General features: G+C 40.1%; 2 protein-coding genes and 1 long non-coding RNA gene across 4 annotated transcripts in view; 1 reads left to right on the top strand and 2 right to left on the bottom strand.

Moving 5' to 3' along the window:
- apbb2a (amyloid beta (A4) precursor protein-binding, family B, member 2a) overlaps positions 1 to 5234 on the bottom strand; it is a 35663-nt gene extending 30429 nt beyond the window's left edge. For both annotated transcript variants that reach the window (XM_082176943.1, XM_082176944.1), the window contains exons 1-3: positions 4992 to 5234; positions 2076 to 2885; positions 1084 to 1295 (exon numbers count right to left, since the gene is read on the bottom strand). In XM_082176943.1, the coding sequence (XP_082033069.1) occupies positions 1084 to 1295; positions 2076 to 2885; positions 4992 to 5197 (1228 nt within the window). In that variant the 5' untranslated portion in view covers positions 5198 to 5234. The remainder of the gene's footprint in view (positions 1 to 1083; positions 1296 to 2075; positions 2886 to 4991) is intronic.
- A 455-nt stretch (positions 5235 to 5689) lies between these two features.
- dele1 (DAP3 binding cell death enhancer 1) overlaps positions 5690 to 16457 on the bottom strand; it is a 14825-nt gene continuing 4057 nt past the window's right edge. The window contains exons 7-12 of the mRNA XM_082177042.1: positions 15101 to 15182; positions 14882 to 15024; positions 12807 to 12968; positions 7869 to 7961; positions 7624 to 7777; positions 5690 to 7199 (exon numbers count right to left, since the gene is read on the bottom strand). Coding sequence (XP_082033168.1) covers positions 6967 to 7199; positions 7624 to 7777; positions 7869 to 7961; positions 12807 to 12968; positions 14882 to 15024; positions 15101 to 15182 — 867 coding nt within the window. The 3' untranslated portion in view covers positions 5690 to 6966. The remainder of the gene's footprint in view (positions 7200 to 7623; positions 7778 to 7868; positions 7962 to 12806; positions 12969 to 14881; positions 15025 to 15100; positions 15183 to 16457) is intronic.
- On the top strand, positions 9102 to 12494 carry LOC309504200. Its single transcript, XR_014208010.1, has 2 exons — positions 9102 to 9211; positions 9748 to 12494. It is a non-coding gene; the product is annotated as an uncharacterized lncRNA (long non-coding RNA).

Below are 16457 nucleotides of genomic sequence, written 5' to 3'. Positions count from 1 at the left end.
CCCCTAGTTGCTCCAGAGGCGTGCGACCTCTGACATATATAGCAATTGTAAGTCGCTTTGGATAAAAGCGTCAGCTAAATGAATAAATGTAAATGTAAGCATAGCCCAGGTGAAAAAAAGTAACGCAAAAGTAATGTAACACATTACTTTTCTTTAAAAGTAACTAAGTAAAGCAATTAGATACTTTTTAAGGGAGTAACGCAATAATGTAACGCATTACTTTTCTTTAAATGTAACTAAGTAAAGCAATTAGATACTTTTTAAGGAAGTAACGCAATAATGTAACGCATTACTTTTCTTTAAAAGTAACTAGGTAAACCAATTATATACTTTTTAAGGGAGTAACGCAATAATGTAACGCATTACTTTTCTTTAAATGTAACTAAGTAAAGCAATTAGTTACTTTTTAAGGGAGTAACGCAATAATGTAACGCATTACTTTTCTTTAAAAGTAACTAAGTAAAGCAATTATATACTTTTTAAGGGAGTAACGCAATAATGTAACGCATTACTTTTCTTTAAAAGTAACTAAGTAAAGCAATTAGATACTTTTTAAGGGAGTAACACAATAATGTAACGCATTACTTTTCTTTAAATGTAACTAAGTAAAGCAATTAAATACTTTTTAAGGAAGTAACGCAATAATGTAACGCATTACTTTTCTTTAAAAGTAACTAAGTAAAGCAATTATATACTTTTTAAGGGAGTAACGCAATAATGTAACGCATTACTTTTCTTTAAATGTAACTAAGTAAAGCAATTAGTTACTTTTTAAGGGAGTAACGCAATAATGTAACGCATTACTTTTCTTTAAAAGTAACTAAGTAAAGCAATTATATACTTTTTAAGGGAGTAACGCAATAATGTAACGCATTACTTTTCTTTAAATGTAACTAAGTAAAGCAATTAGTTACTTTTTAAGGGAGTAACGCAATAATGTGACAACTTTTCTTTAAAAGTAACCAAGTAAAGCAATTAGATACTTTTTAAGGAAGTAACGCAATATTGTAATGCATTACTTTTCAATGTACCTTTCACCAACACTGCTTTTGATCAGCATGAGTGTGAATAAACGGAGGTCACCTGTTTCCGGAGGCGTTTCCACAGACGGACTCTCCTGTGATAGCGTGGTCCAGCTGGAATCTTCCTCCTCCTCGTCCTCCACCTGTTTCTCGGGTCGCGCCGGGCGTTCGATCGACTCCTCGGCCTCGTCTTCTCTCAGCTCCAGGCGTAACGTGGACGGCGGGATCATTTGGACCTTTCCGCTCGGAGAAGCGACGTTCCCATCTCTAGGGCTGCACGATTATGACAAAAATTATAACTGTCGATTATTCCCTTGAAATTGTAATTGCGATTATTAACTACGATTATCATAATTTACATTGAATGATGTTTTGAAGAGTTTTATGCCATTTTGTTATATCAAAATACAAGCTGAAAACACTCTTCCAGAAAATAACTTTTTTTTGCTTTTCTATAGCATTAAGCTAAAGTAAAAAACCCTTAAAGGTGCATTGTGTAATATTTAGGAGGATCTGTTGACAGAAATGCAATATCATATGCTTTCAGTGGTGTATAAAGACCTTATATAATGAACCATTATGTTTTTATCACCTTAGAATGAGTCATTTCTCTCTACACACACCGCGGGTCCGCTTACATCGACATGTTTCTACGGTGGCCCTGAGCGAACAAATGCGTTTCGTCACTATGTTGTTCTTCGTGTAAAGAAGCTATAGCTAAAGTCAGCGGATTAAACACTGACACAATGAAGAACAAGTGACAATAATATTCGCAATAACATCATTTTACTGAATAATTAAGTAAACCTAATTTCTTAATTTATCTTTGTAAATAAACCTCATGATTAACTGGCTACTCTCTGCGGTCTCAGACGACGACATCACTTCCTGTCGGCCACCGTAACTTCTGTTGGTTGCAATTCGCAAACTCACCACTAGATGCCGCTAAAAATTACACACTGCACTTTTAAAATAAGCCGTAGAAAGACAACATAATTGTGGCATCCGTAATTGTAATCGCGATTACAAACTCTATTAATTGTGCAGCCCTACCCGTCTCTGACGCGGCTCACGCGCTCGTTGTTCGGGCGCAGCACGTGTTCGTAAACGTCCGCCGGTTCTGGACTCTCCTCCTCTTCTTCTTCTTCGCTGGCCAGCAGGAGCAGGTGGTTCTGTGGGAGGGTGAGATGAACCTCCACATGGTTCTCTTTAGCCCAGGTTTGCGCCTCCAGCTTAGGCAGAAGGTGTTTCTCCTCAACATGCGTGTGTTTATTAGGACTGCTGGACGCCTCCTCCTCTCGATGGTATTCTAGAAAGCTCTTGGTCCTCCTTCTGAATCCTGGGTTCTTCTGGTTGTCCTTCCCCTCCAGCCAATCGCAGCTGCTCCTCAGGAGGTTCTTGTCGTTCTTGTTGAGGTCCAACTGCTCCTCTTTTAGCTGTAGGTTAGTGCCGTTCTTGGCCAGTTTGGGATTGGATGTGGAAAAGGAAAGCGAGGAGCAGTAGAGAGACGATGATGAGGCGGATTTGGTCGGAGCGGGTTTAAAGTGCACGGGGGCGTGGCTTTGGCTTAAAGGGGCGTGGCTTTGGCTCAAAGGGGCGGGGTTTTGGCTCAAAACCATTGCGTTCTGAATATTCGTCAACGCGTATTTTTGACGACTCTTCGAAGAGCCTTGCGCTTCCTTGGAAACCGCGACCACGCCTTCCTTTATGGTGTCGCAGCTCAGCTGCTGGTTGAGGGAGGAGCGTAAATTGAGGGAGGTGGGCGGAGTCAACAACGGGCTGTTGTGATTGGTCGATTCTACAGTCGATGCGCTGCGCCTGAGGGGCGGCTTCTGCAGTGACATCATTGCAACGATAAATCGGCTGTGAAGAGTGAGAACGTTAGTTAATTAGCTTCATTAAGTCCTGTCACTAAAAACTTGAATTTAACAATGTCAACAAAAATTCTACTACTGAGTAATTATATTTCTTCTGTTAATCAGCCATGTTTCATGTGTCATTGTGTGTTTGTGTGACTCTTAGACCCGATCACCTTTACATGAACTGCACAGTCAGCACAGCGTCTCAAATTATACGGCAACAAACACACACATATACACACAAACACACGGGCTGTGACGGACTGGGGTGGAAAATGTGTTTGCTGCAGATCTTCACAGAAGATCAGTGTGATTATACAGCAATGTTTAGCACAACAGCCCACACACACACACACACACACACACACACACACACACACACACACACACACACACACACACACACACACACACACACACACAGTGTGTCAGTCCCGACATGCGTGACTGTTTTTCTGTGCATCAGCCAAAAGCTGTTGTTTTGACTGATCTCAACACTGATACAGTAAAAACATTTTTTTTGTTATTGTCTTCATTAGTAACTCATATAGTTATTCAAGAAGACAAGTGGATAATAAACTCATAAGGATCAAGCTATTTTTTTTTTTGTGTGACTAATTGCTTTTACACATCTTGGACAATACAAATAGTTTATATTTGCATATGCAATCAAATATTAAATAAAATATAACAGCAAAAATACAAAACTCAATAATTGTACAGTAAAGTATTGCATGATATAGCCAATAAATATGCTTGGAATTATTATTATTGTTTATACCAAAAACACTTTAATTATAATCCTATATGCAATAAAAAATAAAAACAGAAATTGGACAAAAATGCAAGACTCAGTAACTCTGACTATATTATGCAATACTACAAGTGAAGTCTCTATAACATATAAATATAACAGCGAACATGCTAAACTTAATAACTTCAGTAAAATAATTTATGCTAACTCTTATTGTAATCCAATATACAGTAAATTGAAATAGGACATTAAGGCAAAAATGCAAGACTACTAGTATAATACAGTATTGCATTATTGATTTATAATCATACAACTATTTAATTATAATCCTATATGCAATAAAATTGGATATGCAACATTGCAAAAAGGTCATAAACTGCAAGACTCAATAACTCTATAGTACAGTATAGTATTGCATAACAACACAGTAAAATACTCTCGGAACAGAATTTACAGACTTTAATTATAATCCTATATGCAATTCAATTTAAAATAGGTTATAAACGGCAAAAATGCAAGACTCATTATCTTTCCTACAGTACAGAAACTATTGAATATTCTAACTCTGGTTATAATCATATATGCAATAAAAACTGAAATCTGATATTACAGGAATCACTCAGTGTCTCTTACTATATTATGCAATACTGTACTATACTAGTGAAGGATCATTCATAAAAACTCTTTGATTATAATCCTGTATGCAATCATATTTAAGGCACTAGTAACTGCTAATTTTGATTATAATCCTCAGTGCAATACAATTCAAAATACATAACAGCAAAAATGCAAGACTCAACTAGTGTAATACAGTATTGCATTTTATTGTACACTACTGCATTGCATATAGGATTAGATCCGATTATATCTCTTTAATTATCATCATTTAGCCATAGAATTGGAAATGCAACATCGTATTAAAAGTGAATATTTTAGAAGTTTGACCAAATCCAGCGATGACATCATCATGTAGTGCATGCACAGAAGTTGCTGTGAATGGCCCAAAACATTCGGTGCAAATAATGACGCACATCAGAACTTGCACAAACACACAGTCTGCAACAAATGCTCCATGCAGCATCTTCATCATCATCATCATCATCATCATCATCATCAACTCACACGATCATAATGTACACATATATTCCCACATGACACATGATGTCAGTGAGAAGTGTCAAGTCACGCTCTCATCACGCGCATCCAGTGCATGACAAACTCAATTCAATCGTCAATTCTATAAAGTTGCTGCAGCGAAGATGCATTGGATCAATCGGTATAATCAAGATTCAGCGCGCGCGCGTGTATGTGTGTGTGTATGAACATGACGTCATCTGTTAGGAGACAGTCACTTACCAGCACCGGGTGTTCGCGAGTGTTTCAGCTGCTCTCTCTCTGGAGATGCTGATGCGGAGACGCGAGGTGACGCCCGCTTTTAAAGTCCAGAGACGCCCGCAACGCGAGACCTCTCCGCACCTCGCACAGGATGCGCTGCTCTCTGCGCATGCGCTCCATGGACGCGCGCCCCGACCAATCCGAGCGCTGAGCGCAAGCCGCCGCATGAATATTAATCAGGTCGCGCTCGAAACGTAACTTAATATTCATGAGACAAGTAGCGTGTAAAATTAATTCCTTTTTCAAAACATTCATAATGGAAATTCGTATCTGAACTTAAAACATTCTTAAACAACAACCCTCATATACGCATTTAATATAAATATCATATTACTATTGATATTTAACTCGCTTAAAATACCACAGTTTCTGAAATTCAACAGTTATTACGGTTTTCTCCAGAGCCGTTATATATAAATTAACTAAATTAATAACCTTTTTACAACAAAAATGAACATTACTGAACTTCATTAAGCTGGACTGTGACACTATTTTCTTCTGGAAACAAACTTGTTGCATTATTTTCCTGTTATCTCTGCAAAGCTGCTTTGAAACACTCAAATATATTATATTTATATATATTATATTTACATATAATAAAATGTATATTATGTCAAAATGGTACATTTTTGTAAGAGAATATCAGTCAGACACAAAAACAGTGTAAAAAATGAAGTCTTTATTTCTATTAAGTGCTTTAGGATGAAGTTTTTTTCAATAAACCAATCAAAGTGCTGAACAGATCAAGACAAACCTACAATATCAGGTTATGATATTTATGTATAATCTAATTAAGGCACATATCTAAATTAAATCTTTGGCACATGCATTTAATTTAGTAGTAAAATGGTGCTAATGGTGTAAATCTCTTGATAATTAATAATAATTCTGCTTCTGGATGAATATGTGGCCTTATGGTTTTAGTGTAATCATGTAAACAATGTGTTCAACTCTTCTGAAAAACACAGAAAACAGGAAAGGCAAGAAAAAGAAAAAGCACCATGTGACCTTCTCAAGGCAGTCTGACAACACATCATACACAAATAATACAGAGAAAAGCTTATTCTTGCACATCACGTTCTACACGCTCAATAAAAACACTCATTCAGTCACAATTTCACTGTATTATATGGAAGCTTGTTTACGGCACAAAATAAAAACAAAGGTAATTCACTCTTTCTTTCACAATATTGCTTGTTTGCATCTCACAATTCTGATTATTGTTTATTATGAGTTCATATCTCGCAGTTCTTCTGACAATCGTTTATTATGAGTTTATATTTTGTAATTTATATCCCATTTTCTGAATATTTTTCTCAAAATTATGAGTTTAATTCTCAATTTATATATTGCAAATTTGACACTTTTTCTCAAAATTATGAGTTTATATCTCATAATTCATATTTTGCAATTCTGAGTATTTTCCTTCAAATTCTGAGTTTATATCTTGTAATTCTGATATTTGTCCTCAAAAGTTTACATCTGTTTCCCCCCCAAAATATTTAGACACAATTGTTAGATAAAATTCACAATTACCTTTTATATATATCATTATTCTGTTGCAGAAACAAGCTCTTACAGCGTTCACACACACTCTTCATAACCAAACACACAAATATATACAAAACCAAACCCATTATAGAGAGATTCCCACAGAGGCAGAAAAAAAAGCTATCACATCTCATAGATAAATCAACCAATCACAGAGCTCTGAACTCAGCAGCTCTACTCTGATTGGCCGAGAACATTCATGTGTCAGATCTGATCCTTGCTCAGGTATTTTCCATCATAACCTGTGCAGTGTGTGTGTGCGTTTCTAACAGCTACATGTACAGCGTATGCTTTTTATTGTACAGTCAAACCAAAAATTATTCAGACACCAGATATAAATCGATATCAATATCTGCTGATAGATGAATATGAATTCCTCATTAAGTTATCGCACTCCTAGCGTACACACCTTGCTGTCAGCACTGAGCATCTGAAGAGTGACTGACGACAGTGAACTCAGACTTCCTGTACTCCAGGAATGAGGAAGTGGCTGTGATTGACAAGCAGATCGATGCTGTGGGCGGGGCTTCTCATCGCTGGTCTCTTGAGGAACGATGGCGTTCAGATTCAGTTGACCAATCACAGAGAAGCACGGCGCAGATCGGATCGAGCGCAAGACTAGAGAGAGAGAGAGAGAGAGAGAGAGAGAGAGAGAGAGAGAGAGAGAGAGAGAGAGAGAGAGAGAGAGAGAGAGAGAGAGAGAGAGAGAGAGAGAGAGAAATCGTATCGTTACAAAACTTGGCGTGTGTCTTCGATAAGGTTGGGAATCGAAATCAATTCCAATTCAGGAATCGGACACTTTCAGCTTTATTTCAATTAACAAAAATATTTAGCAAATTTTTTTTGCACCCTCAGATTCCAGATTTTCAATAGTTGTATCTCAGACAAATATGGTCATATCCTAACAAACCAAAAAAAAGCTTATTTATTCAGCTTTCAGATGATGTATAAATCAAAAATTGACCCTAGTGACTGGTTTTGTGGTCCAGGGTCACATATATAATAGAGATATGTGTTTTCATCTCAGTCGGCGTGTTCTCACCCTCTCTGCTGTGTCTGTCTCTCAGGACGTCTCTGGCCTGCTGGTTTCCTCGGGCTTCTGCCTGCTGATACAGCTTGACTGCAGTTTGGACACACGGAGACACGCCGAAACCCTTCTCGTAACACTGAGCCAGACACACCAGAGCACCGCTGTCCTTCACACACACACGTGACAAACACGATAACGCTCTTTATTCATAAAAAGCACATCATTAGTATAGAGTATGTAGAGGAGAGGTGTATTACCCCTTGCTCAGCGGCCATCCTGAAATAATGAACGGACTGTTTCTCGTCCCACTCCGAACCCTGAGACAACACGACACCCAGATACACCTGAGCCTGGAGACAGAGACACACACACTGTGTTTAAGGGGCGGGAGGTTATTTATCTGTTGCTGTGTGGTTGCTGAAGTGTTCTGTGTGCTTGCATACTAGTCCCGCCTTCAAGACATTAAAAAAACCACCCCACTACAAACCCTTTTGGGACATTTGGACCTGTCAAACACTTATGAGAAATCAATGGGATCAGTTGCATGTGTCAGTGGCCCCCGTTTGGAGGTCCTTGGGGCCCCAATCGTCACAGGAAGTTACATCACGGGACCCTCAACGATATACTGAGAGGGCTAAGCTGTTAGATACGATAAAATATTTTTTTTTATTTCTTATACATCTCAATGCCTTACATAGATCTCTATGGGGCGTGTGCCTGTAAAGGCCTCATCTAGTAGTTACTTTTCCCAGGGGTTAATAGGCTCTAGGCATGTGCCGGTATCACATTTTCATGCTGCGATTAATTGATTGAGCTTTTATCACGGTATACGGTATTATCACAATATTTTAATTGCACAAGATAAACGGATGGATTGGGGGGGGGGATGCAGAATAAAAAACTTGCATCACAATAGGTGTAATTGTGATTGTCAAAACATTTGGTAACTAAACAGAATTTTATTAAGTTTAGTGACAACATGTTACAATGTTTACATGGTACAATGACTGGAAGGCTGGTTTGTATTATTGCTTAACACAATTTTCATGATTTCAATTCAAAACTTAAGTGATTTCAATCTTGATTCAATATTGACTAATTTTGGATAAATATTAGGAAGGTTACAGTAGATAGCCCACATGTTATTTTTTTCTCATGAAAAAAATAATAAATCTCACATAATGCTTTAAGTAGCCTACCATACAGAGAGCCCTATCAGCTGGTATTATTAAATAACGAATTAAATCAAATATAATGTGGTTTTCATTAAAATAACCATTATGTTATGATGACACAAGTGATAAAATATAATAAAGTGCACATATTCAGCAAAATACTATTTGTTTTAGTCAACTAACGTGCTGGTCGTTAAATGGCTTTCCTGAGGTAAATGTTTACTGGAACTGAGGCACTACAGTGATCTGTCATGTCACGTCACATTTACAAGCGACAAAACAGTATTTAATGTCTGAATTTCGTAATACAATGGACAGAATCTGAGAGATGAGAATTTGTTTCATATCAAAAGTATTCTGCTCTGTCTTGTCTGTCGGTCTCCGTGTCCTCTTTACTCCGCGATTTTTCTCTGCGTGAAGCCTCTGTTATACTCCAGTTTGGACGCGTACACGACAGCTGCGCACAGCTCGGACGCGGACTAGTATTTATACTTTCTGCTGAGGTCCGCTCGGTCAACGCATGCGCAGTAGATCGGTCGGGAAAGTATAATCGATAATATGTTTTATATTTATAGTTTATATTTGCATTTATGTCAAAACCTAGACACTTTCAAACATCAAAATGACATTTATTAATATGTATTCGTGTCAAAATGACATATAAACATCTTTTCCTATTCTATTTTGCGTGGAAATCCTTCCACCAGGCTTGCAAAAATAGGCATTGGTTCTATTTCTAGCATTCACGCGTTTTCCGTTTTTTTCAAATTCGGCGTCCATGTTATTTTCCATCTCTTTCGCGGTTTTAACCTAATGAACGCGCGCCCTTTTGACCGCGCGGTTACAAAAAATGGGAGGCACGCGGCTGTCCGCAAGGAGCCTCCTCGCGCACCCCCGATGACGATTTTTACGTCAGGTGGACCCTCGCGGACCCGGAAAGTATAACAGAGGCTTGAGAAAGGCGCGCGTCTCTCGCTGAATGCGTCGAGTTGGCAGCCCTGCTTTTAGAAGCGGGATAAATCCATAGACTGTATATGGATAAATCGTCGGCGGCGTTCCTCTTTCCGCCATGCTGCTTCTCCATCATGCGAGGACTGTTTACATTAGACTAGACTGCGCACTACGCGCGCATGCTACGCATGTGGAGGATTGTTTACATCAGAGTGAATGCGCACGTGTTTGGCGCTCAAATCGCGCAGCATATACGCAGTGTTTGTTTAAGCGGTTGATGGAAAATAAGCTAAAAAAAAGCCTTCTAAAAATCTCAATTCGGATCTATTATTTTTCACGGTATTTTGAAGTGCCCGCGATATCAATATCGTGCATATTCATTACCGCGATTTATTGCATTACCGAATACCGGCACATGTCTAATAGGCTCAGGAAGCATCTAGAGCCGAGAAACTCATGGGCCCGATTTGAGGGCCCTTGACGGTCCCCTGCACCAAATTTCGAGGCCCTGCGTCTTTTTGACCCCTATATTTCAGACGTCTCGCTTGCAACTTATTCAATGGACATTTCACAGGCGGATCATGGATGACCAGCTCTTTTTGGGCCAATCACGTTTAAACAAGGTCAAAGTGACACGGTACTCTGGACACTGTCCCAGGGGCCCCGTGACATAAATGTCAATTTGGGGACATTCGGCACTGTCTTGAGTGTTGTCCATAAAAAACCTATGGAAATCAATGGGATAAGTTGCATGTGTCAGTGGCCCACGTTTGGCCCCTGGAGATCCTTGGGGCCCCAAACTTCACAAAAAAGTTGCATCACAGGGCCCTTGACGATATACCAAGAGGTCTAGGCTGAGAGATGCGCTAAAATATATTTAATTTTTCATACATCTCTCTCTCTGTCTTACATGGATCTATATGGGGCATTTGCCCGTAAAGGCCTCGTGATGTAGTTACTTTCCCAGGGGCCAATAGGCTCAGGAAGCATCTAGAGCGGCAAAGCTTGGGGGCCTGATTCTGGGACTCTTGACGGTCGACTGTGCCGAATTTCGAGGCTTTGCATCCTTTTGACCCCTGTATATCGGACGTCCCAGTTTCTCTCTGTCTTGCATAGATCTCTATGGGGGCGTGCCTGTAAAGGCCTCATGCTCTACTTACTTTCCAAGGGGCCAATAGACTCAGGAAGCATCTAGAGCCGGGAAACTTGGGGGCCTGATTCGGGGACTCTTGACGGTTGACTGTGCCAAATTTCGAGGGTTTGCATCCTTTTGACCCCTGTATTTCGGACGTCTCAGTTTCTCTCTGTCTTGCATAGATCTCTATGGGGGCGCGTGCCTGTAAAGGCCTCATGCTCTAGTTACTTTCATAGGGGCCAATAGACTCAGGAAGCATCTAGAGCCGGGAAACTTGGGGGCCTGATTCAGGGACCCTTGACGGTCGACTGTGCCAAATTTCGAGGCTTTGCATTCTTTTGACCCCTGTATTTCAGATGTCCCAGTTTCTCTCTGTCTTGCATAGATCTCTATGGGGGCGTGTGCCTGTAAAGGCCTCGTGCTCTAGTTACTTTCCTAGGGGCCAATAGGCTCAGGAAGCATCTAAAGCCGGGAAACTTGGGGGCCTGATTCGGGGACTCTTGACGGTCGACTGTGCCAAATTTCGAGGGTTTGCAACCTTTTGACCCCTGTATTTCGGACATCCCACTTTCTCTTTATTCAATGGACATGTCACAGGCGGATCTCGGACGAGTGTCTTATTTTGGGCTCATGTTTAAACAAGGTCAGAGGGATACAAAACTATGGACACTGTCCTAGTGGCCCCGTGACGTACCATAAATGTCAATTTTGGGATATTCGGTTCTGTCTCAATGGGATAAGTTGCACGTGTCACTCGCTCATGTTCGGCCCCCGGACATCATATAAAGAGGACGAGTCTCTAGAACGAAGGGGACATTTTTTGAAGGGGAGTGTTTTGCTCAAATCTCTCACACAGGCCTCTCGCTCTCATAGCCAGACAGACCCTCTTGAATGGTCAAATTGAACTGATGTGAGGATCAAGATTTTCTGCTGAAAAACATACTTTGGAAGGATCTAGAACCGGTCTGAGCATATACGTGATAATATACACAACCAAGATTTTCAATGTTTTTAAAAGAAGTCTCTTCTGCTCACCAAGGCTGCATTTATTTGCTCAAAAGTACGTGAAAAAAACAACTCTAATATTGTTAAATATTACAACAATTTTAAAATAAATGCTGTTCTTTTGAACTTTCTATTCATCAAAGAATCCTGAAAAAAAAAAAAATTACACAACTGTTTTCAACATTGATAAATGTTTCTTGATCATCAAATCATCATATTAGAATGATTTCTGAAGGATCATGTGACACTGAAGACTGGAGTAATGATGCTGAAAATTCAGCTTTGATCACAGGAATAAATTACAGTTTACTATATATTCACATAGAAAACAGCTGTTTTAAATTGGAATAATATTTCACAATATTACTGTTTTTTGTTGTTGTATTTTTAATCAAATAAATGCAGCCTTGGTGAGCAGAAGAGAGTTCTTTTAAAAACATAAAAAAATCTTACAGATCAAAAACTTTTGACTGGTAGTGTAGATAAGACTTGTGGCATTAAGCAGTATACAATCAGCTGTACCTCAGTGAGTCAGGCATCTATCCATCAAAAAAGTGCATCTATCCACGATAAAGGTGCATCTATCCATCATAAAAGTCCATCTATCCATCATAAAAGTCCATCTAAAAGTCCATCTATCCATCATTAAAGTGCATCTATCCATCATAAAATTGCATTTATCCATCATAAAAGTGCATCTATCCATCATAAAAGTGCATCTATCCATAATAAAAGTGCAACATAAATGGCCATTCACTGCCATTATAAAGCTTGGAAGAGCCAGGACATTTTTTAATATAACTCCGGTTGTATTCGTCTGAAAGAAGAATGTTATATACACCTAGGATGGCTTGAGGGTGAGTAAATCATGGGCTAATTTTCAGTTTTGGATGAACTATCCCTTTAAGCAGTGTACACATGAGCTGTACCTCCGTGAGTCCTGCGTCTGCTGCTGTGTAGAGGAACTTCAGCGCCGCTTCTGAGTCTGTCTCTGAGCTCTGCTGCCCTCTGCTGTTCAGGAGGAGTTTAGCACAGCGATACTGAGCCTGACGGTGGCCAGCGACTGCGGCGCGTCTGTAGTAAAGCACCGCCTGAGAGACCACAGTCATGTGTGAGTAAACACGGAAGAGACCATCTAAACATTTACAGTTCCAGTTCACAAGGATACGCGGAAGCGACAAAAAATTCTGTATTATGAATTTTTAAGGCTAGACAAGTAATTTGTTGAGGTCAATTTGAAAAGAAAGACTTCACGCCTGCGCACATATATATTCAAACGCGCATACCTATATATTAAACACATAATACATATGTGCACGCCGTCAGCGTTTTCACAGATACGCGTGTTTGAAGCTTACGCTGAGATGTGTCGTAGAAATTTTAAACTGTATATTAAACTAACCATGTTTCTAACATCTAACCTTATTTAACATCTAACAATGGAACAGGATGTACTGTGACGAAACCAATGGAAAACTTGTGACTTTGACTGTGTGCGTATCTATGTATAAATAACATAGTTTGGGAAATGAAACTAGACAGTCTGTTAGAATCTTGTGATTAACAAATGAAGTCATCATTAAAACAGTTTGGCGGGCCAGAGCCAGGAGTCCTCGGAATCTCCCTCTGTCGGATGGACGGGGATGAGGAACCAAGTTTTCTTCATTCTGCCAGACTGCAGAACCCTGTTCGACAGAGGGAACCATTCCAGTCGGGCTAAAAGGACTTAAAGTATTAAGGTCTGTTTGTCGATTATTACTGCTGTGCAGCAGGGTCAGTTTAGGGAAGCAAGTTAGTTAGAAACTCGGTCAGTTGTCGACTGAAGACGCAAGAGCTAGAGTATAAAGGTTATTAAGTGTCGATTTGTAGACGCTCTGTGTCGATCAGTAGACGCAACAGTTTTATTTATTAAGTGTCGTTTTGTAGACGCTAGATAGTCGGGTTTAGGGGAAAAAATCCACTACAGTTGATAACGTTTTTCAACACTTGCACCTTAAAACCTGTTTCAAAGTTTGCGTTCTCGAGCCTCCAAACACTGTTGTTGTGCGAATGAACGGCCAGAACACATTAAACGTTTTTTTAGTCTTCAGTTAGAACGGTGTCGTGTTAGCGGACCCTAAGTTAATAACTAATGATCTTTGCAACGGAAGTAAATCAATCAAAAACTAACTTTATCTGGACAATAACTTTATTCTAGAGCTGCTGTAAAGCCTAAACAATCTCTGTTACTTTAAAGGTGCTCTAAGCGATGTCAAGCGTTTTTTAGGCCAACATTTTTTTGTCACATCCAGCAAACATCTCCTCACTGTCCGCTAGCTGCCTGTCCCCTGAACACACTGTAAAGAAACGCGGTCTCTGTAGACAGCCCAGGCTCCACAAACAGCAGGAAAAACAAACTGGCCCAGCCTGGACCACGAAACATAACAAACAGTGTTCCAGTCAATAACAGACAAGAATGATGTGGGGGTGGGGTGGGGGGTTAGTGCGCGTGCACATGAAGGTGAGTGTGGGGGGTGGAGGAGAGAGAAGCATGAAGAGGGAAGTTAGCTAGAGGAGAGATGTCCTAACAACGACTAACGTTAAAATTGTAAGGAGAAGGAATGCGCGAAGTCCGAATTTACATCGGAAAAGCGTTCAAAAGGTGGCGAGAACTCCGCCGGCAGAAGGGCTTCCGATCCGAAGTTTAGGTGGCTCTGTTTCTGCTGGACAGGTGGGTAAATCCAGTTAGTTTTTTCTAAATGGTTCATGACTGTTTCAGGAAGCACGGGAGGGAGGGGGAGGGGATGGGGGGAGGAGGGGGAGGGTCGAGCTAGCCTCCGTTTTGTTTGACAATACTTCGAACGTCAACAAGAAATTACGTCACCCAACATCGCTTAGAGCAGCTTTAATTTCCTATTATCACTGTAAAGCTGCTTTGAAACAATCTATATTGTTAAAAGCGCTATATAAATGAAGGTGACTTGACTTGACTAAAGGTGAGACACACACACACACGTGTGTTTACCTTGCTGTGGTCTCGCCGTACTCCACGTCCTCTCTCGTAACAAACTCCCACGTTAAACTGAGCTTTGCTGTAGTCGTGCTGAGCCGAAGCCAGAAAACAGGAGAACGCCGTTTCGTAATCCCCCGCTCTAGCGCTCTCCAGACCTGAAACACCACACGCTGTTCAGATGTTCTCATAGCATCCTCTGACGGAGTGTGTGTGTGAGGTCGTCATCATTACCGATGATGTTGAGGATTATTGGTACGCTGCTGTCCGCCACGCGTCTCAAATCCTGCGCTGCTTCATCGGGTGTTAGATGTTCCTGCAGGAAACATATAAAGGGTTAATCTAAAGCAAAACATGTTTAAAAGAGGCTATATGTGAGAATTTTCAGTTATTATAGCTTTTTGTATTGCCGATGTGTCAACGAAACTTAAAAAACAAGACCTTCCATGATTGACAAGACCTTGACCTAGGCTATCTAAAGTCCTATTCGGACAGGACTAGTGTAACATGTAGAGGAGGGGTAGAGTAATAATTACCAAAGCTTCTCTGTGATTTTAGTCCCGTCAGAATATGCATCTCAGTAGCTGCGTTTACATGGACACTTATAATCGGATTGACGGCTCAATCGGACTAAAAAACCTTCATGTAAACACCTTAATCGATCTGATTGAGCTCGATCCGAATGAAATTTCGATCGGATTGAAAGGGGTGGTTTATTCCTTTTGTAATCCGATCGAGAGAACATGTAAACACTTGATCGGATTGAAAACCGAAACTGAAAGGATTGCGCATGTGCGATGACGTTAAATAGCGTAATGACGCTATCTGTGAAGTGAAGCAGGACAACGTCCCACCAGTCCTTGTTTTGGATTCTCATCCACAGACGACTGGTTTTGGCCACGGGGAGGGGCATTTTTACTGCGTAATAAATATAAGCAGCACGGCAAAACGGTTAATATGCTCATTGTCTCCAAATCATGACCAGAGACGGATTAAAATTACTTCTGCTGTTTAAAACAAGTAAAGAACCAATAGAGGAGAATAGTTATGCGCGAACAGCGGGAAACTCTGTATATTTGTGCAGTGTGCGCATGTCAAAAAATCTTTTTCCGATTTGAAACTTGTGACATATAAACGCGCACATCAACCCGATTACTTTATTTATTGTTCATGTAAACACCGTGTTCGGATTCATCAATCGTATTGATTTCATTCCGATTGAACCAAAAGGTGTCCATGTAAACGTAGCTAGTGATCATGACGGACAATGTCAGTAAAGACTACAGTGACTTTTACCTTCAGTAAAAAGGTCCGGAAAATTTACCTCAGGTGATACTAATCCCGTGTGAATAGACCCGCTGTAAATATTCCGTCATTTCCTGTTTAAAAGTAGTTTTCCACGGTTTTTCACGTATGGAGACGCTTGAAAAAGCATCAGTTGCGTTATAGACGTTGGAACGAGTCTGTGGCAAAACTCAAGTGTTTCACACACACCATTCAGATCAGAGAGAAGATCGACAGCACTTGTTAGAGGCACGAAACATCTTTTAGCGTTAGTGCCTATTACCAACACAATCCAATCTGAAGTTTA

The sequence above is a fragment of the Leuciscus leuciscus genome, assembly GCF_965113295.1.
Source record: "Leuciscus leuciscus genome assembly, chromosome: 8".
Classification (NCBI taxonomy): domain Eukaryota; kingdom Metazoa; phylum Chordata; class Actinopteri; order Cypriniformes; family Leuciscidae; genus Leuciscus; species Leuciscus leuciscus.
This window is presented reverse-complemented; position numbering and strand designations above follow the sequence as displayed.